Below are 21,029 nucleotides of genomic sequence, written 5' to 3'. Positions count from 1 at the left end.
TGTTGCTTCTGAGCTAGATGGCCGCTTGTTTACCTTCAAGCCTTTAAGACCCCAGACGCTATATCTTTTGATAGCCTGGCACCATTAGCTTTCTTTGCCACATTTGCTTATGCATCCATTTGTCTTCAGCGATCATATCAGGAGGTGAGCACAAAATGATACGATTTTTTTTTTGTTCTTTGATGCCTGATAACTGATCCCTTCAGCACCTTGTGGTCACACAGGCTGGTGTGCTTCTTCCATGTGGGCTTTGTTGCTTCTGAGCCAGATGGCCACTGTTTACCTTCAAGCCTTTAAGACCCCATATGCTAGCTCTTTTGATAGCTGGGCACCATCAGCTTTCTTCACAACATTTAGTTGTTCACTCACTTTGTCTTCAGCGGTTGTGTCGGGAAGGTGAGCATCATAGAATGCCAATTTAATAGAAGCAAGTATTCTTGCATTAAGAGAGTATTTGAGTGGAGGCCCAATGTCCCTCGTCTACCTTAATACTAACCTTATAAATATATGCACATAGATCTATTTCCCCATCCTCATGTATAAATATATTTGCATATGTACATGTCTTTATCTAGACCTCTATAAATGCCCTCTGCCTCCCCTCTCTTTCCTCTATTTCCTTTGACTTCCCTCCTGTCCCAATATCATGCTCAGTCCCTACCAGGATTTCAGCAATTCCTCTTAGTTACATTACCCTTGATCATGCCCAACCAGGCCTCCCACACCCTTCACACCACCAATTTGCATCACTTCTTGTTCCCTTGTCCCTGGGTTTATTAACACCACTACCTTTCCCCCAACCTCCCCGTCTCCCCACGGAACTATCGGTCCTGTTGTTTTCTCCTCCGATTGTTCATCCAGCCTATCTTATTTAGACAGACCTGCGGAGATAGTAACATGTACAAAAACAAGACAGAGCACAACCAAGCAACAATATACAACAAAACAACAACAAACCAATGATTAAAAAAAAAAAAACAAGAAAGAAAAGCTTGTAGTTAGTTCAAGGATTGTTTGTTGGCATTTTGGAGTGTTTTCCAGTCCTGTCTGTTGGGGCACCATGCCCTGGCCCAAAAGTCCACCTTCAGCTTTCCCTGGGGACCTCGCCGCTCCATTCCCTTGTTGTTCTGTTGCACTCCCTTGATATTTTGCCTCGGTGTGGCAGATCCGATTGGGTGCAATTCCCTCACTGTGTCTCCGGTGTTGCCTGTAGGACTATGGGTCAGTGAGGGACGTCGTGTCTCATAGTGGGGCTGGCCATGTGGTCCTCTCTGTCAACTGGCTTTTCTAATTGGGAACATTGACCACCTGGCCTGGTGGGGCATGATGTGCTCCACACTCTCCTCTTCCCCTTCATCTGCTCCCATGTGCTCCGATCAGATATGTCCCTTTTCCAGACCTGTAGATTCAGTGCCGTCCTTTGAAATAAATTCTTCTGAGGGGAGGGGCAGATGTCCCCTTAGTAGTTGGGGTTGGGCTGCCCCCCCAGACCTCTCCACTGGCCCCACTCCACGCTGGCATGTTGCATTCACATCTTGGAGCATCACGTTGAAGTCTGGTCCCTCTTTCCCTGTGGAGACACAAGCAATACCCTCCCCTTGGATGGGTTAGTGCCCTGTGCCTCCTCTACCCTTTTCTTTTTTTATTATTTTTTTCCTTTCTCCACCTCCTTTTTTAGTTATCTACCGTGCAAATCCCTGTATTTGGTCTGTTCCCTGCCACATCACCTGGTCCTCACCGCAGGAATATTTGTATACCGTAGTTTTTTCCCTACGCCCCATTTGCCTTTTGTTTTTTTTTAAAGCTTACTTCAGCAGCCTTTCAAGTATTTGTATATTTAAGTCAATGCTATCTTTAGGTCTGTTTTCTCTTTTTTTGCCCTCTGGGTGAGGTTCTTCTATGTGTTGGTCTCTTATTTATGCTTGGTGAGTGTTGTTCTTCTGCCCATACTGGGTCGGCAAGGATCATTTGTAGGGCTGGGTTTCTTTATTCTTTGAGTTTTTCCTTGTCAGGGAAGACTCTTACTTCTCCATCTATCTTGATTGATAATTTGGCTTGGTAGAGTATTCTTGGGTTTGCATTGTTTTCCTTCCATTTTTTGAATATGTTACTCCACTCTCCTCTTCTTCATAGTTTCTCTGATAAGTCTGAGCATATTCTTATTTGGGAACCTTTATATGTGATTGCTTGTTTTTCCCTAGCTGCTCACATAATTTTCTCCTTTTCCTCAAAGTTGGATAATTTAACTATGATGTGCCTTGGTGACTTCTTCATGGGACCCAGTCTTGCTGGGGTTCTTTCAGCCTCCTGAATGGTTGCCTGGTTTTCATTCACTAAGCTGGGGAAGCTTTCCTCCAAGAGTTCTCTCACTATTGTTGCAGATTACTTCTTTGTCGTGTCTTCCTCCGGAAAGCCAATAATTCTAATGTTGTTCCGCTTCATAGCATCAGACATAGCTCTTAGGTTTTCTTCAGCTCCTCTGATGATCTTATTAGATTTTTGTTCGCATTTGTTAAAGTCTGCTTGGCTGTTCTCCAAGTCACTGATGGGGTTCTCTGATTCCTCCAGTCGCTTCTTGAGGTCCATGTATGTGCTACTGGCTTTTGTTATCTCCTCCCTAAGCTCCTGTATTTCTCTTTGATTTGTGGCTTTTACCTCTTCTATCATTTCATCCTTTTTCTGTATTGTTTCCCTCATATCCTCTATGACTTCAAGTAGCATTCTGAAAATTTCTTTCTGTGGCAGCTCAATGTCTGCTTCCTCTATAATGTCATTATGTTCAGGACATCTTCTGCCATTGCTTTTGTTTCTCCCATTTTCTCGTTGAGGTCATTGGAGCTGATGGCTGTTTGCATTGCATTGTTTTAGATGAGCCAGGTGCCATTTTCCTGGGAGTCGAAGAGCACTGGCTCTCTCTGGGAGACTTGTAGGAGTGCTTCTTCGTACTGCCTGTAGCTTATTTCACTATGGAATTAACCTACCACTCTATCCTCCTGTGGCTTCTCTCTCAGGGGAGTGACCCAGAAGGGTTGCTTGCTTTCATGTTGCAGAAGTTTGACAGAGGTTCCTGCAGTAACTTGGAGCCTTGAGGAGTGTTGGCTGAGCTGCCTTATGCCCCCAGGCACACAGGCAGGAATTGCCCAGTAAGAAGTTGAGCAGAGTATCCTCTGGTGGGAGTCAGCAGGCCTTTTCCCAGACTAACTACCTACCCAAGGTGGAGCTCACCTATCTGGGTGTGGTGCAGGTGTAAATGCCCTAGGCTAAGGGGAGTGGTCTGGAGGTTTGCAGTAGAATGTGAGAGACCTAGAAAGAGGCAAAGAGGAGACAAAAAAAGTTTAAAAGCAAGCCTGTTGAGCCTAAGGATTTTATTTTTTTATCTCCCTGGCCAGCTAGAGTATCCTCAAATGTAATAGTCTCTCACAGCCGCTGGGCTGCAGCTCCTTGCTGTTTAAAGCTTACTCTTGCTACAGCAGGTCTTTGTTATGCTAAAAGCCACCAGGCCCTGTAGCTCAGTTCTGGCATTCCTTAACTAGGTTGCTTCTTATGCTGATTTATGTTAAGGACCTCCACTATGTGCTCCTTGGAGCTGAGCAACTATACTTGGGTTTGAGTTTTACACCAATTATATATTTCAGCCCCCCCCTTTTTTTTGCTTGTGATGTGCTCTGATTTGGGGGCTGTCAGGCTGGCTCCCAGAAGGGGAGATCCAGCTTATTAGGGGGGTTGCTTCCTTCTTGACCAATTGGAACTAAATTTGCTCCCTGGACTCCCAACTTTCTGCTTATTTTCTCGCACACCGCGATCTTCCTAAGGTAATACAATATTTTTTCTTTTACTCTAAATTATGGCTACCCGCCACCACTCCCCTGGCCGTGGGCTCAGGGCAGCCAACCACGCGGAGATCTCCGGAGTGAGGTTCCCCTTGTGCCTGGGATTCTGTCCCCTCTCGGCGTCTGCCTGCAGAAATCGCTATTCCCAGCAAGGCCACAGCCGGCGCCTGCGGGCTCGCCACAGCTAGAGCGTTTTAAAGCATTCTTGGTTTGCTTTGTGAGTGGAAATCCCACGCAAAAAGGGGTTCAGGAGAGACCCTGGTACCCTAGTTCTAGTTTCAGGACTCCACCTCCCCATTTCCTTCGCCTTACCTCCCAATTGTCTGATTTGGCAGCAGGAGCTCCGGAGGGATGAGTCCTATCAGGTCGTCATTTTCTCCCCCTTCCCGTGCAATGTTTTTCTTTGTTCTTTATTTTTGGGGTTTTTTTTTTAATGTAGGAATTTCCTCGTGATCTGTTTGCTGTAGTTCTTTTTTCATTAATTTTCTTGGAAGTGGGTGTAAGTGCTCATGACAGAGGGCCCACACAGTGGCTGTTTCTGGGAGCCGTGGAGTCCTCCCTGCGTGTGTGCACAGCTGGAGAATCAGTGAAGGACGGGGGTGGAGTCACGTGCTGATTTGAGGACTCTCTCTTCTGCGTCTTCCTCGTTTAGGGCATTTCTCTTCTTGCTATCCACAAACTGTACCCTCTCATTGTTATACCAGGAAGCCTGTGGATGCCTGCTTGGATCCTGCCTGAAAACTGCCACCAAATGCAAATCCTTAGTCCCATCTCATTGCTGCAGAGTTCCTTCCAACTCACAACGCCCCGCAGGTCAGAGCGGAGCTCCCCAAGTTTTCTCTATGATGGGGGAGAAGGGATTGGCCACACCTTTCCCCAGCAGAGGAGGGCGTCGGTTCAACTGCCTACCTTTTGTCTGGCAACAGAATCCTTCACCACATGCCACGGGGCTCACGCAGGCATGGCTCTTACCCTCTGCCACGCCACTCCTGTTCCGAGTCTGCTGGGGTCATTACAGCGTGTCTTAAAAAACAAACCAAAAACCCAACCGTAATTGACAGATAATTCACATATCATACATTTCCAGGTTAAAAAGAGTTGTATAACCATATCTACCATCAGTTATAGAATATTGATCTTTCGTTGTGCACTCCTTGTTAGCGCCCTATTTTCCTTTAGCCCCCATACACCCAGTAAGCCATAAATTCAGTTACGTTCTATAGATTTACGTATCCTCAATTTCATATTCTGGAAACACACACACACACACACACACACAAACACAGAGCAAAAAACAAGCCAACAAACTATATAGCATAATAAACTAGAGGAAAAAACCTAAACTGAGAAAAAAGCAGGACATATTAAAAAGTAGAAAAAACTTAAAATGGATCAAAAAGGAGTTCAAATGATTGGATATTGTGTTTTTAATTAATTACCTCTGCCATAGTCAAATTTACAATACTCCGTCTGATACCAAGGCTCTTCACACCCCTGGTCTATTTAGGGATGCTACAAAGGATCCACACCCTTCCACACAATGAGCGTTCACAATTAATCTCTGGTAACTTTCACTCTTAAGGATTTGGGTTTTATTATTTACCACCCTTGGATCACACAGGCTGATGTGCTTCTTCCATGAGGGCTTAGCTGGCAGCTCACTAAGACTGCTGCTTGTTTGAAAATAAGCCTTTAAGACCCAGACACCATTCTTTATGAATGCCAGGCACCATCTACTTTCTTCACCACACATTGCTATGGCAGCCATGGCCTTAAGTGATCCCTTCATAAGGACCATCACTGAGCAGTGGTATGTCATAAGAACTAATTGTTCTTGGATCTGGGCTAGAATTAAATGGGAATTCACAAAGCTGTGGCTTGTTTATATATGTCTCTGGTTCACTTTAGAGGCTCATTATCATTTTATGTCAGAAAATATTAGGAGTCGTCCCCCTGGAGCACAACACAATTCTAATGACAGTGTCATTAATTTATCCAATAGTATAAAATTGACACACATTTTCTCTTTTATAATATGCCCAGAGTTGATCATTATTATTTACAAGAGGCTTTTGATGGTGAAAGTTACTTGACCTTTATCAGAAACGGAACTCCCAGTTTAGAGATAGTTGTTCTCTGATTCAGGAATGGTAAGTATTTTAAGGAGCCTGCAATTCCATTGGACCGATATGAATTTCCCTGACGTACTGATTATAAATTCACTGTGGGCTCAGTGGGCTCAGAGTGAGAGGTGGCACCCTCTGCAGGGTGCAGCGTAGCGACAGAGGATGTGTGTGCCACAGGAGTGTTGTCTTGTGTCTGTCTGGTGCCAGTCAGGCGGCTGGCCGTGTGGGGGCCTCGCTAGGAGGTCAAGAATAAGAAGTGGGTGCAGTGGGATCTGGAACGTGAATGAGAGGGAGTGGGAGAGGAACCAGCTTCCTCCCTCGATGTCTGCTTCTCTTGGGAGCAGGGAAAGGTCAGTGTGAACTGAGGAACATAATAGACACACTAGAAGACGGGATGCAGAATACTAGAAGCTACATGTGCAGAATCGGAGAACAGCAATTAAAGAGAAAGTCTTTGGGGCAATGTCCTCCAGTTGAACCGTTGGTGCTCGGGGGTCTCCCCAGACCTCTGCATCCTTCAGGGCATTTGCCATTTAGTCAGATAGCTTGATGCCACCAGCAGGATTGCCCCTTGAATACAAAGATCTCAATTTCTTCTCACCTCTGCCCTCCGCCCTCTGCCCTTTCACCTCTCAGTCCATGGAGAATGCCTGTCTCACAGAAGCTGGTCGGGAGGAGAATGCTGCTGTAATGAAGTCCTGGGAAGGTTTTTGATGTTGATATCGTTGTTCCTTGTTATCTTCCAGGGACCTTTTGATGGAAGCTTTCCAACCAGGAGGCCCGCGTAGTCCCGGTGCCCAGCTCCTGAAAGGGGGGATAACGTTTTCCCAGGTAGGGGATAACTCCTGCCCCCCCTAGGGCAGGCAGTCTTTGCTTGTGCTGATGGCGTGCTTTCTGAAGGTAGGGGCGGGTCTTCTTTACCCCTTCCTGCTTATAGCACTGAACTCTCTCAAGACGGACCTCCAGGGAGGAGACTAAGAAGAAGCACTGAAGACTGTTCTGTGTTGTGTCTGCGCGCCATCCAGAGGAGGGCATCCTGCTGACTGGGAGACTCCCAAGTCCTCCGGAGATCATCTGGCCCAAGGAATCCCAACAGCCTGTGGAGTTCTCTTAGGAGACCATTGCTCAGCCTCTTACTCAAATAACTACTTCAGGGAGACGTTGGGTCAGACATCAGATTTTAATCATAACCAGCACTTATGGTCTGTTTTACCACCAGGAAGTGAGGTACAGAAACTCTCGAATTCTCACTGTCATCATCTGTAACATGATAATGCTACCTACCCCATCCTGATAGGTCATTGTGAAGGGGGGGCAGTGCTTAGCCAGTGCCTGGCACACAGTAAGTAATAAATACTAGTTATTGTCGTTACGTACCATCACAATTATTTTTCTTTTGAAAGAAACTAGGATTTAAAAGCGCTGAATTTGCAACTCGTATGGTACCAAGAAAAAGCCTGCTGCAAATGTCCTTTATAAGCAGACATGTTTTTACCTCCTACGGGAGACCCTCCAGGGACCCACCATAAGAGAAGGAACAACACGGTGGTCCAGTTGTGGGTGGGGAAGGACTGAATGCAGGCCTCCTAAAGCACGTGGCAGCGGACGATGGACAACAGTGACAGTTTTGTAGGGATAAGCATGGTGATTTTGTCAGTTTGACACAGCAGGGATCTTTCTGGAAGGCTAGGAAGGAGGAGGTGGCATATGCTGCCAAGCAACCGTGGGGATTATAGAAGGAGCCTCGGGTAGCATAATGGGCTACGGATTAGGGCTGCTGCTAGCCGCAACGTCAGTAGTTTGAAACCACCAGCCAGCCTATGAAAGAAAGATGAGGCTTTCTACTCCTGCCAAGGACGGACAGACTCAGAAAACCCATGGGGCAGTTCGACTCTGTCCTACAGCATCAGTGTTAATTGGAGTCAACTTAATGGCAGTGAGTGATGGGCATTACAAAGTGAGTTCCCACTAATTGCTATGAAACCCCTGCGTCCATTCAGACTCTTAGCATCTTCTTGTGGTCAGAGTAGCTCTTGGGAAACTCACATGGCCAGAGGAAGAGGTCTGAAAAACGACTTAGAACACGAGATCCTTGGTTTGTCTTTTTTAAAGTCCTGCTTAGGGATTTAATGTTATTTTGTACCTTTTTATTCCTGTATATTGTGTGAGCAAAAAGTGCAAATGTGGACAAACTGATGGATTTCTACAAACAATACAAACACCTGTGTCACCTGTACCTGGCTCAAGCCCTTAGAAAGTACCTGACCTGTAGACACTCTCTGTGTCCCTCCAGCCCACCCACAAGAGTGAAGACCAACCTGACTTCTACCCATGTGCACCCATTTTGTCTGCTTTTGTGCTTGATAAAAATAGAATCTGCAGATGAGCGCTCTAGTATCCGGCATCTGTTTGTTCAACGGTATAGAGTATATGTGAGATTCCTTCATGCTCTCACATACAGGTGTAGAGTGCTTATTTCCATTGCCCTATAATCTTCTTTGCTGTGAATATACTGTACCAATGTGTTTAGCCGGATTGACTAGAGAAACAGATTTATTCACACTCACATATATGTGTAAAGAGAGAGCTTTATATTAAGAAGTAATTATGCCTCAATAAACCAGCCCAGCCCAGTCCAACGCAAGACCATACGTCTGATACTAGTCAAAAAGTCCCTCCTCAGACTCACAAAGCCACATGCCATGATGCAGAGTGCCGGAAGATCACCGCTAGTAGCTCCAAAGTCTAGTGGATCCGGCGGTGGTGGACACATCTCCAGGCCTCCCGCAGGTCTCCATGTGACATCATCAGGAAGGTGAATGAAGGCGGAGGGAGGGAGAGAGGTTCCCAGGACCCTCCTTCTGAGGAGGTCACACCCACAAGGGGGCACCATCAGGCTGTGTCCTGATTGGCAGGCTGGACTCCTCCCCTTCTCTTCAAGTTGACAGGAAATTATGTAACTACCACGACCAGGATCTGTTTATCTATTGCATTGCCTATTAATGAGTGTACGGGTAGTTCTTAGTTTGAGGTTGTTTCAAAGATTCCTGGGTGGTATGTATATGTTTACCCCAGCCTGTCTCTCTGTGGGCATTTGGGTAATTTCTAGTTTGGGACGTGAATTGCGATTCTACGACTATGTCGATGCATGCTGTGGGGCGAGCATTTGTAGATCTTTCTATTGGGCGTGTGTCCAGGGTGGGCAGTGCATGTGCTCCCATCCCGAAAACATTCAAAGTGTTTGTATTAATAAACACCTCGTCCGTTGATTCGCTTTTACAGTGGGCGCCTCTCATGGAAGAAGAATGCAAGGAACATTCTGCAGCCTCGGGAATCTGCCTCCCAGAGAATTTCTCTATAAGTCAAATCTTTGGGAAGGCAATTGCAGAAAGAAAGATCAACCACCCCATTCTCCAGGCTGCGCTGACGCTCAGAAAGAAGGGTACGTTTCCAGGAGCGGCCATGCTCTCGCCCTGCCATTTAGGAGGTTAGGTGGAGCATTCAAGTAAACGTGTTCTGAGACCCCAATGTCTCTGATATCAAGGAAAGCCACTCTTAATGAGTCAGTTCTATAAAGTGACCCAAAAAAGTTTAAAAGCCCATCCTTTTCAAAATCGCTGCACAAAGGAAAGAATTGTATTTTATCAGGGCAATTCGTGCTTTGACCAGAAAGAATTGTATTTTTTCAGAGCAGTACGTGCTTTGACCGCACACTTTCTTCTCCTGGCCAGTGGGACTGAGAAGTAGCTGAGAAGAAGACATAAACCCCTTTGTCACAGGATGGAGCACTAGGCCTTTAAAGAAGCGGTCTTCTTTGTTTCGGTGCATCTGGGTCAGAGTGGCCGAGCCCCAAGCAAAGTCAGGTGGCCCAAGCCACACAGTCCTGCTCCTGCCGTCCGGTGTCAGGGTCTGGGCTTCTCTTTAGGCAGACTTGGCCACCCATGTGGTACAACCTTCACGTCCATGGTTTCTTACTCATGCCGGTTTCACCAGGCCCTCCCTGGACCTTGTTTCAGACGTGGCTTGGTTCTTGTCCGCACTTGGGAGACAGATCACAAGCCAGGAAATGATGCATCCCTAGTTCATGTCTTGAGGTTTAAAATGGGACAGCAGCCCTTGAAAGGCAGTGTAAAGCCTGGCTCTACTTCACACTCACTGCCTGATCTGGAGCCAGAACGTGACTGTGTGTCTGTTTACTCACATGCACATTTCAGGTAGTAAGATCTGCCCATCCTACCTGAAGCAGGTGAGGCTCAAGTGAGCAGATGAATGTCAAAACAGACATTGTAAGGGATTCACATGTCCTCTGAAAGCCTTTCATGTATTCATGGAGTTCAGTCTCCCGACTCAGGCAGAGTAGCTTGTGGTAGTTCAAGGTGATGCATTTCCCACTTGCCAACTGAGAAGGTGGCTTTCAGGAAATTGATACAAGTGAGCAGGACCCCACCTGACCCATCTTAGGCACACCCCTGGGGCCTCTTGGGCATCTCAGGGCAGGGTTCGGTGGGTGGGTCCATTCATTGGTGGCTTCTGCTTTCAGGGTTTCTAACCTGCATCCTCACCAACAACTGGCTGGACGATAGTGCCCAGAGAGGCAGCCTGGCCCAGCTGATGAGTGAACTGAAGCCGCACTTCGACTTCCTGATAGAGTCGTGTCGTGTTGGAATGGCCAAGCCTGAGCCTCAGATTTACAAGTTGGTCCTAGACACCTTGCAGGTCAACCCCACAGAGGTAAGGAGAAGTTTCTTTTAGGTAGGCCAAACTCTACCAGCAACATTACAGACAGAGGCTCTGAGGAGGGGAGAGAGCAAGTGGCCGCCAGCACACATCTATATCCAGAGGCAGGTCCCACTTATCCTAGACTAGCTCTTCTTCTATCGGACTGGCAGGCATCCTTTCATGCTAGAAAGCTCCACAGAGACAGGTGTTTGGCCCCTTTCTGTACTCATGGAACCTGGGTCAAAGCAGGCTTAATAACAAGCTACTCCTCGTGTGTCTGAATATTTCTGTTAGGCTATCTCTGTGTGCTTCTGAAGAAGCGGGGCCCCGAAAGACTGTCCCAGGTTCATGGGCTCATCAGGGCCACTCCGCAAACAGTGAGCAGAGGTGCACTCCCACCCGCAGCATCTTGCTTCTATATGCTTAGTTCTTTTTGCAGAAGCAAATTCTGCTACATGTATGGTTTCCTACTTTGTTCTCTTATCTGCCTTTATTATTATTCTTTTAACCCCCCCTTATTGGCTATTCTTTTTTGGCTATTCTTAAAATATAGATTTTCCAGTTAAATGCTAATGTTACCTGGACAAGTTTACATCATCTTTTAATCTTGCAGTTTCCAGGAGTAGGCTAAAGTAAACGGGTGTATGTGGGGACATTTGTGTTATTTACCTATGTGTTTATTAATATGTACTTACGTAATGAAGTACTTTAAATGTAAATGCGAAGGACGAATGACACTGAAGGGAAATCATTCTCTCTCTCAGCGGGGTAAAGCCTGCACTGTCAGCATGTTAATGTGTTTCCTTTGTGCGTGAGGTTTTCTTTCCCACAGTAATGCCAGTGTCCATGCTGTGTTGACTCAGGTGGTTTTCTTAGATGACTTGGGGACTAATCTGAAGCCGGCTCAGGAGTTGGGAATGGTCACCATCCGTGTCCGAGACACCGAGGCAGCCCTGAGAGAGCTGGAGAAAGTAACCAGCATGCAGGTAACCGTAAGTCTGAGCTGGGCCAGTGCTCACGTGACTCTGGAGTTCACAGAGACAAGAGGCAAGTCCGTGAGAGGACAGCCTGGGTTGTGTGGACTTGACTGCTCATGGTTCTCTGGCAGATGGCTGGCAGCGCTCATGGCAGTCAGCATGGCATCCGCATGCTGTCCTAGGACACTGAAGGCAATAGGTTTCCCCTCACCCACTCACAGGCACATGGATGGTGTGAGAGCAAGAGTGTACCCCATCCCCCCAACTTTCTTATATATGCATATGTATTTTAGCTAACCTTCAACTGCCATTGCGTTGTTTCCTAAAAAGGTTTACAAAACTGTAAATGTTTATGGGAGTAGACAGCCTTGTCTTTCTCATGTGCAGTGGTTGATGAGTTGTAAATATTCACCTTGCCCTTAGCCGTCTAACACTTAGCACCGAGGGCTCCCAGGGCCCTTGGCTTCTCAAAGTCTAACTACTTACATGTACTGGCTCCATGAGTCCAAACAGCAATCCTGGGATGTGGGACTGCTCACTCTTGCCCTAGTGTTGGGTGCATTTGAAAAGGACCCCATATGACAGAGCCGAGTACCCCCGGGTTTGCTTGGCTGTACTACATACAGGAGATGACCATGTCTTTCCCCATGGAGCCACCCGATGGATTTGAACCACCAACCTTTTAGATAGCAACCAAACACCTAGCTATTGTACCACCAAGCTTTCTTCCAACCTCATGTTTTAAAGTAACTACTCAAGTTTTCAAAATAATCAGCCATTGAAAACCCCGTGGCACAGAGTTCCCCTGTGACATGCATGAGGGCAGCATGTGTTGGATTTTATTCAACAGCAGCTGATGGTCTGTTGAGAATTGACCTGCTAGCGCTGCATCATGAGAGCAAGGCATACTGCCCACCCGCCCGGCCTGTAAGGGTTTGTGGCTTCGGTCACGCGCCACAGTGCTGCCAGCAGAGACAATCCTCTGTCCCTGCCATCGAGTTGATGCCAACTCAGAGTGACCTTATAGGACAAGGTAGAACAGCCTCTGTCAGATTCTGAGACTGTAACTGTGTAGGGGGTAAAACGTCCTGTTCTCCCTTGGAGTGGCTTGTGATTTAGAACTACCGACCTTGAGAGTATCAGTACAGCACATAACCACTGCCTTACCAGGCTCCACACAGAGGCAATGGGAAGATGGCCCAGGGACCAGGCCCAAGGAGGAGCCTGCTCCACCAGTGAAGACACCTCATTCCCCTCAGTTTCTCTAAGATCAGTGTTATCTCCGTTGAGTCCAGAAGGGATCAAGTTGTGCAGTGCCCTGGCTAAGGTTGACCAGTAGGAGAGGAGGTGGGAGGAGGCTGATCACTCTCAGTGAACTTGTGAAATACCCCAGGTTCCCCGTTGTTTCTCAGAGGGAACACTTGACCCTACATCTTTGTTCATGGATTGACTTCACAATCTCCAAACATCTTGCTCAAATACACCTTGGTCTCTGAACGTCTAGAAGCTTCACCCAGTAGTGAGGAAATGACACTGGGCTTGTAATCAGAAAACGTCTCTCCCACGTGTGTGTCCATAGAATCAGGTGGGTCTTCCTAGCTGCCCTGTAAAATAGGGTTTGGAAACCTGCCTTCTCCTCCGGATAGTGATACAGTTAAAAGGAAGGTGGTAAGCAGCCCCTCTTCAGCAGGGACGAGCATGCTCTTGAGAGTCACAGTCACGGGCAGTCTTTGTAAACTGTAGGACCCACAGTCATTCGGGTGAATTCCACCTCCCTCCCATAGCCGTGGAAGCTGTAGGCTATGCAGGGTTTGTGGCCCAGGAAGCCAGAGGCATCTCTGAGGAAGGGCCTAAGACAAGACCAGAAGGACTGATGACTGCCCCAATCCCACCTCACCTGCTCACACCACCCTCCTGCCGGACACGGGGTCCTCACCTGAGCCATCTTTCTTGTCCCTTCTCAGAGGCCAATCAAACACACTCCCTTTTTAAAGGTTAGAAAACTGGGTAACTGTGTTAGTCTGGGTACTTTAGAGAAACAAATCCACAGAAACTCACGTATAAGAGAGAGGTTTATATAAAGGGTAACTGCACTTCAAGAAAACATTCCAACCCAGTGCTGCCCAAGCCCACAAGTCAACATTATCCCACATGCCCAACACCACAAAGTCCTCCTCCATCTCACAAAACACACGCAATGATGCCGACTGCAGGAGGAAAGCCGAGTCAGTGAATGTGTAAGCCTCTCAGCGCTGGCAGGGGTCTCCACATGACTGCTCCAGCACCCAGGGCTGCATTGGGGTAGGTCCATGTGGCTTCTCCTCAGGGATGTCTTGCAGGAAGTGAGTCTTGCCAGCTGAAAAAGGGAACTGGCTAAGGCAGCTGCACCCTGGTCTGACCATCACAAAGCAAGAAACCTGAGAACTAGAAAGGCGAGGCTCACCAAGCCATTTATCTCTCCGCCCTTCAATTAACCCCACATGTGTTTATCGGCCAGGTTGGCACAATAAACTTTAACTCAGTAACTGAGGAGAGCCGTTTGTTTCTGAGCCACCACCTTCAGGGCTAACGACTGTACAAAGGATTCACTAGCATGTCCAGCAGCAGGTTTGGGCTGTACACGATGTTCTTTGTGTGCTGGGCATCCTGCCTTTGGTTATTTTACCTCAGGGTGGTTGTCACCGATATATTAGCGCCATCTCCAAGAGCTTGTTGTGCATGAATCTTCCTGTCTACTGCACCCCGGAAGGAGGCTTGGGAGCAGTGTCTTTTGCCTTAGGCTGCGACCCACAGGCCAACCGTTCAAAACCACCAGCTGCTCCGTGGGAGGAAGATAGGACTTTCTGCTCCCAGCAAGATAACCAGTTGGGAACCGCTCAGGGGCAGCCCAGCCCTGTCCTGCAGGGTCAATGTGTGTCTGAGTCAAACCCGCAGCAGTGAAATGTCGTGGGGTGTTTTCCTTTCAGTGGCGTTTGAGGTGCTCAAGGCAGTCGTGACCTCTTGGGTCAGAGGTCATAGCACTGAGATCTGCAGGTGGAAGGCACGGGGTTCGATGTTGGCTGACTGGAGGAAGCCTGTCACCAGCACTAGGCCATAGTGGAATGGCTGCCTCGAGAGCTTTCCATCTCTGGCAGCGCTCAGAATGAGCCTGGGCCACTCGAGGAACTCCTGGAGAAAATAATTACATGGGTAAAGTGTAAACCTCCATGGTTTAACACAAGGTTCTATTTTTTCTTATGTCATTGGTGGTGATAGAGGAGCGTTGCTTTGCAGTATCCATGGGTCCCCTCATTGATGGAGACCTGTGTTAGACAGAGTTCTCTAGCAAGACAAAACCAGATTGCTAATAATCTTATATATATATAAGATATATATACATATATATTCGATATATAACACAAAAAATGAACACTTAAATTATATACAGATAGATAGATCTTTAACACAAGAAAAGAACAGTTAAATTATAAAGCAGTACAAATGGCTCAGTGCAACTCACTCCCATGAGAGAGTTGTAAGACACTGGCAGTCCTTCAAGTCTTGAGGGCCGCCAGGTAGTCCTCTGTAGAGCAATTCAGGTTATCCGGGCACAGGCAGAAAACAGCAAGACAGGTCACCAACAGTCAGTCCCCAGCTCAAGAAATGTAAATTCCAATGGTGTGGCGAAGCAGGTCTTGAAGGAACCTCAAATTACAGCAACACAGTCCACAGGTTAGGTGTCCCACAGGTAGTGTAGCTTGCAAACTGAGGCACAGAACAAGCAAGGCAGCCGCACACTGGTCTGATGATCAAAGAGAGATTGACGAGAGGCGAGACTCACTGAGCCATTTATCTCTCCACCTTTCAATTAATCCCACATGTGTTTATCAGCCAGGCTGGCACAATAAACTAACTACCTCAAGGCCTGCAGCCTAGGACATGTGGTTCCCAAGGCCATGCCACACATCAGCTGGAGAACAGACAAAGGGAATGTAGAGAAGCAGGAGAGAGGTATTAAAAGGAGGAGGGTCATTACTCTTCTGTCTTCATACCATTGGCTAGAGCTCAGTCATGTGACTGCACAAAACTGAAAGGATGGCTCGGAAAGGTCATCTCATTTTGTGCCCAAAGTAAGGGAAAATGGGTTGGTGACCAGCTAGTCAGTGACCAATGGCATCTAGGATCCTAATGAGCTCTGTGGTCACTTTTACTGCCAAGCTTCTCAAGTTTGGTAAACTCCTCTGAGAACTCTTTATTGAAAAAGTCATCTCGCTCTCTGTATACTTTGTACTTCCAGCTTCTCGGTCCTGCAGCCCCTCTGCCAGCTCCATGCCAGCTCAGCGACATGAGCCATGGATATGTGCCAATCAAGGTAAGTCTTCTCGTTCAGTCAGCTGAGTTCTCACTGCACGAGTCACCTAACATGACCAGCACTGCCCTCTCATCCACTGAGACTCTTGTTCAGACTCTTGTTCATTAGGTGTTCACATTAGCTGAACAGTCGCTGTTTCAAGGAAATAACACCTTCCAAGCAATGTTATCGCTCAGGCATTGGCCGAGGGTTTTATAAAGCAACGTAACTGATGTGGCCATGCCCCCAAGGATGCCGGGCCACGTGAGGCCTTGAGGCCCCGGGGTGCTAACGTCTGTGAGCCTCTGCTCTGTGTGGGAGGGGACGCTTCTGCATCTGGTAGATATTTACCAAGCACTTAACTGTGTGTTGAGGAGCCTTGGAGTATCATGGACTGGTAATGCCTTGGGCAGCTAACTGCAAAGTCAACAGTTCAAATCCATCAGAAGCTCTTCAGGAGAAAGATGAGACTCACGCAAACATATACAACCTCAGAAACTCCAAAGAGCAATTCTAACATCGCTGTCCTATAGAGCAGCTATGAGCTGGAACCCATCCAAAGGCAGTGACAGAGTTGCATTGTGATAGGCACAGATCAGGTGTTAGGGATGTGATGATGACCATTGGAGTCCCCTGCTCAAGGAGCCCACAGTGGGCTAAGAAGCGGTAAGAGGTCATGATGGAAAGCAGGGTGGTCAGTGCTAAGGCAGGGCCGTGTGCAGAGGAACAGAGTCCCATAGAATGAGTGTAGTAGTCTGTGAAATGGCAACTAGGTGTTTCTTGTGCTTCCTTTGACAAGTTTACACATCAGACGAGTTTTCCAATCACCATTGGTTTCGATCCTCACTAGGTGTGAGGTCTCTCCCAATTTCCTTCCTTGGCTCCATTTCCATTGGTACATTCTCCCTGACTTTCCATGTCTTCTCTTCATTGCTTTAGTCATGTGCTTGGTCTCCTACAGTTGATTGTTCTAAGAAGCACCTTCTTTGCGGGAGTATTTGAACTCCTGTCTATTATTTAAGGACCACTGGTGACACTGTCATGTAAACTTTGGATTGCTAATGACGAGGTCAGTGGTTCAAGCCCACCAGCAACCCCATGGGAGAAAGATGAGGCTGTCTGCCCCAGTAAAGATGTACAACCTCCAAAACCCTAGATAGGGTACCTAAAACTTGGAATGAACTCAACGGCAGTGGGTTTTGTCTTGTTTTGTGTGGGGCCAGTATTTGCCTGAAAGGCTGCCTCTGGGAGTGTCTTCGTTTTCAAGCTAGACAGTTTCCATGGGGCATTACTCTTGGGGTTCTTCTAGACTTTTTCAGACAGGTGAGTCTGGTCTTTTGAGAGAAAAATATTCTACATTTTCCCCCATTTTAATTGGGACCTTCTGCATAGGCCTTGTCCGAGTTGTTGGTATGCAGATAGCTGGTCACCATGTAGTTGCTCTGGTCTCAGGTTAGAGGGTCTATGGTTCATGTGGGCCAGTAGACCTTTGGACAACTTGCTTCCTTGAGTCTTCAGTTTTCTTCATCCTCCCTCGCTCCCAGCTAGAAGAGAACAACAATCGCTTCTTAGATGACTTCTGCTCACAAGCTTTGAAGACCCCAGAGTCTCCACACCTAACGAGGAGCTCGAGCATTGTCTTTATGAACTCTTTTGCCAATTGACTTAGATGGTCCTGAGTTGATGGTCCTTGCCTAGCTTTTTCTTGAGCAAAATAGCTTGTGGTGAATCTTGGGAGAGAATTCCAATTGAGAACACTGGCTTGTTAATAATCCTACCTGTTGAACTTGTTGCTTCAAGTCAGTTGTGACTCACGATGACCCTGATTTGCAGAGTAGAACTGTCCCATAAGGTATTCAAGACTTTACTCTTTTTTTTTTTTATAAGAGTTTTTTTTTTCTTCTTTTACATTTTATTAGGGACTCCAACAACTCTTACCACAATCCATACATATACATACATCAATTGTACAAAGCACACCCATACACTCCCTGTCCCAATCACTCAAGACTTTACTCTTTTTAAAAAATTGAATACTTAATTGGGGGCTCTTACAGCTCTTATCGCAATCCATACATTCATCCATTGTGTCGAGCACATTTGCACATATGCTGTCAAGACTTTGCTCTTTATAGTAGCTAGTCTTCCTTATCTAGGGTGGCTGGGATTTGAGCCATTGATCTTTCAGTTAGCATCCTAGCAATTACCCCTTGAAATAGTCTTCCAAAATAACCCCGAAAATCTCACTGCCAGCAACTTGATTCCAACTCTTTGTGACCTTATAGGACAGAGTATAATTGCCCCTTTGGGCTACCAATTTTTAAGTATTTACATTAATAAACAGCCTCATCTTTCTCCCACTGAGCTACGGGTGGGTTGGAACCACTCACCTTGAGATTAGCCATTCAAGTAATATCCCAGATACCAAAAGGGCTCCTTCAATACAACCAATAGAATGACTCCAAGTGAATTTCTAAAACCTTAGGGTCATTAATTCCCATGACAGAGTTTGTAGTAAACACGTTTGGGGGTGGGAACAAACAAACAGAACACTGTGCTTAACTAGAAGGAGCCGCCATCAAAAATAATGAAAACAAAGATGTCACACAGCACCAGAAACTGGTAGTATGACGGCCTTTTAGAGAGGAAGGCAAAGGTTTATTGTGGTTTTGTTTGTTTGTTTTTGTTTTTTGTCTTTTTGCTTTCCTCAGCCTCATAATCGGTTCCAGCTGTTTTCCAAAGGAAGCCCCTGGTTTCTAGAGTACAGCCTTGGTCAACCGGCTCCTCAAAGACATTTTCATTGGACAGTATGGTCTTTAGCTTAGAAGGCTGGGCCATGCAAGATCCAGCAATGGGCCAGAGTGCGCCATGTAGTGATCTACAGAGGAGAGCAGGTGCCTGCCCCCCACTGGACGCTGGTCCTCAATAGCCACTTGTCTGTCTCTTCCACAGCCCGGGGTCCGCCTGCACTTTGTCGAGCTGGGCAGTGGGCCCGTGGTATGCCTCTGCCATGGCTTTCCTGAGAGCTGGTTTTCATGGAGGTACCAGGTAAGGGAGACTGGGGAAAGGTGCACCTCAGGATGAGGTGGAGAGCAAGTCAGGATAGCATGGGCTGGCCTGTCATGTTCACAGAAATGTGAGAAGCTGAAAGCTCCCCATCAGGCCTGTGTCCAAAGCAGGACCCAGCTGCCTCAGAGCATAATCACTCCAACGTCAGGACCCCTTTGCAGTTTAATTAGGAAGGGGCAACTGTTTCCAAGCACTATGTGTCACCTGCTTGGGAATCTTCCTCATAATATGCAGATCTGCAAGCTCTGTGCCAGGGGAAGTCACCCTCTGAGCAGTGGCATTGCCTGCTGTGCCCAACCCTCACCATCCTCCGATGTGCAGACAGGCTCCTTCCACCTACCAGGTCCAACCCCCCACGGTGCACTTGGGCCCCCATGATGCACTTGGGCCAGGCCATTTCCAAGAATGTGAGATGGGAGGGAAGCCCAGCGGGTGTCTCAGCAAAGGGCTGATGTCTGTGCCTGCCTGTCTGCTCTCTAGATCCCTGCTCTGGCACGGGCGGGCTACCGGGTCCTTGCTGTGGACATGAAAGGCTATGGAGAATCCTCGGCGCCTCACGGTGGGTTGGCTTTCTTCCCGTCCAGGATCAGCCCTGCCTTCTGACTGTCTGACCTCCCACCTGCTCTGGGTTGCCTCTGGCTTCACCTCTTCCTCTGCTCATGTTTTGCGTTTCTGCACATTGGCCCCCGATGCGAGGGCTCCCATACTCTGCAGAAATACACTCAGCCTGTGCCCCCGGGGCTGGGGGGAGAGGGGCCTGGTGCCAGAGTGGGTTATTCGCTGGACCGCTCACTGCAAAGTCCACAGTTGGAAGCCCCCAGCGGCACTTCAGGAGAATCAGGAGGCTTTCTCCTCAAGCATGTAAAGTCTCAGAGACCCACAGGGCAGTTCTACTCTGTCCAGGGGTGCCCCTGAGTTTGTGGTGTGGGTCCCAAAGTGAGCCCCAGCTGGAGAGGGTGGGTGTGGCCCAGGATCTTTGGGTCCTAGGAGTCTGGGTGGCACAGTCGTTCACACTTGACACTAATCAAGAGTTGGCAGTTCAGACCCACCCAGTGGCACTGGACGAAAAGCCAGGTAATCTGCTTTTAGGAAGATCGTCTTGAAAACCCCATGGGCATTTCTCCCTGGAAGTGCATGGAGCTGCCAAGAGCTGGAACGGACTCTCTGGCAGTGCGTGTGCTTTTTGATTTGCATGCAGCTCAGTAGAGTCTGTTGAAGCAAGGGCATCCGAGCTTTCTAACGTCCTAATCCCCGTGCAGATTCATTAAGCCTTTTTCTGAGGGACAGAGTGCATCGCCCTCCGTTTCCGAGGGCTCCTGAGCAAACACAGGAAAAACCACGAGTCTGGATGCTGGAAGGAGACACCGCAGGAATGTCTGAAGACTGTTGAGTTTGAGTTTGAAATCAGGTGACAAGGGCCAGGTCTCACATGGACCAACTAAGTGCCTGTTGTGATTGTTTCCTAAATGTGACGACTATGGTTGCTTCCGGCCTCCTGAGCAATGCAGACGTGTACCTGGCAAAAGGAAAACCTTAAGTAAAACAGTAGAAAGACATCTTGGAATTTAATAATTTCATTTGATGTCATGTGCTGTTTCACAAATGAGCCCTTTTCGGTTGTTGGTTTATTTTCATCATGAGATTGAAACCCCTTTTTTTAAATTACAGAAATAGAAGAATATTCCTTGGAGGTGTTGTGCCAGGTAAGAAGTATCTTCAGGAATCTCTGGAACAGCCTTTCTGTCTTGGTGTTTCATTGCTAGCAGTCCGGCCTCCGCCTTTCTGACCAAGAAGGCAGGGTGTCCATTGAAACCTTAGGGAAGTGGCATTTCAGCTTGTTGTTGTTGATGTTAGGTGCTGACCAGTCGCCGCCAACTCTAAATGTCCCAGTGAAATCCACACCACTTGGCCCTGTGCCGTCTGTGTGGGAGCCCATTGTTCCTGTGTGTGAGCCCATTCTTGCAGCCACCATGTCCAT

General features: G+C 47.5%; 1 protein-coding gene across 2 annotated transcripts in view; it reads left to right on the top strand.

Annotated features, from left to right (window-relative positions):
* EPHX2 (epoxide hydrolase 2) overlaps nucleotides 1-21,029 on the top strand; it is a 64,326-nt gene that overhangs the window by 12,257 nt on the left and 31,040 nt on the right. For both annotated transcript variants that reach the window (XM_075555703.1, XM_075555702.1), the window contains exons 2-9: nucleotides 6,703-6,787; nucleotides 9,239-9,398; nucleotides 10,497-10,687; nucleotides 11,539-11,661; nucleotides 15,929-16,003; nucleotides 18,935-19,030; nucleotides 19,532-19,610; nucleotides 20,720-20,754. In XM_075555703.1, the coding sequence (XP_075411818.1) occupies nucleotides 6,703-6,787; nucleotides 9,239-9,398; nucleotides 10,497-10,687; nucleotides 11,539-11,661; nucleotides 15,929-16,003; nucleotides 18,935-19,030; nucleotides 19,532-19,610; nucleotides 20,720-20,754 (844 nt within the window). The remainder of the gene's footprint in view (nucleotides 1-6,702; nucleotides 6,788-9,238; nucleotides 9,399-10,496; nucleotides 10,688-11,538; nucleotides 11,662-15,928; nucleotides 16,004-18,934; nucleotides 19,031-19,531; nucleotides 19,611-20,719; nucleotides 20,755-21,029) is intronic.

Source organism: Tenrec ecaudatus, chromosome 8 (genome assembly GCF_050624435.1).
Source record: "Tenrec ecaudatus isolate mTenEca1 chromosome 8, mTenEca1.hap1, whole genome shotgun sequence".
NCBI lineage: Eukaryota > Metazoa > Chordata > Mammalia > Afrosoricida > Tenrecidae > Tenrec > Tenrec ecaudatus.
Note: the sequence above shows the minus strand (reverse complement) of the source record. Positions and strands in the feature narration are given on the sequence as shown.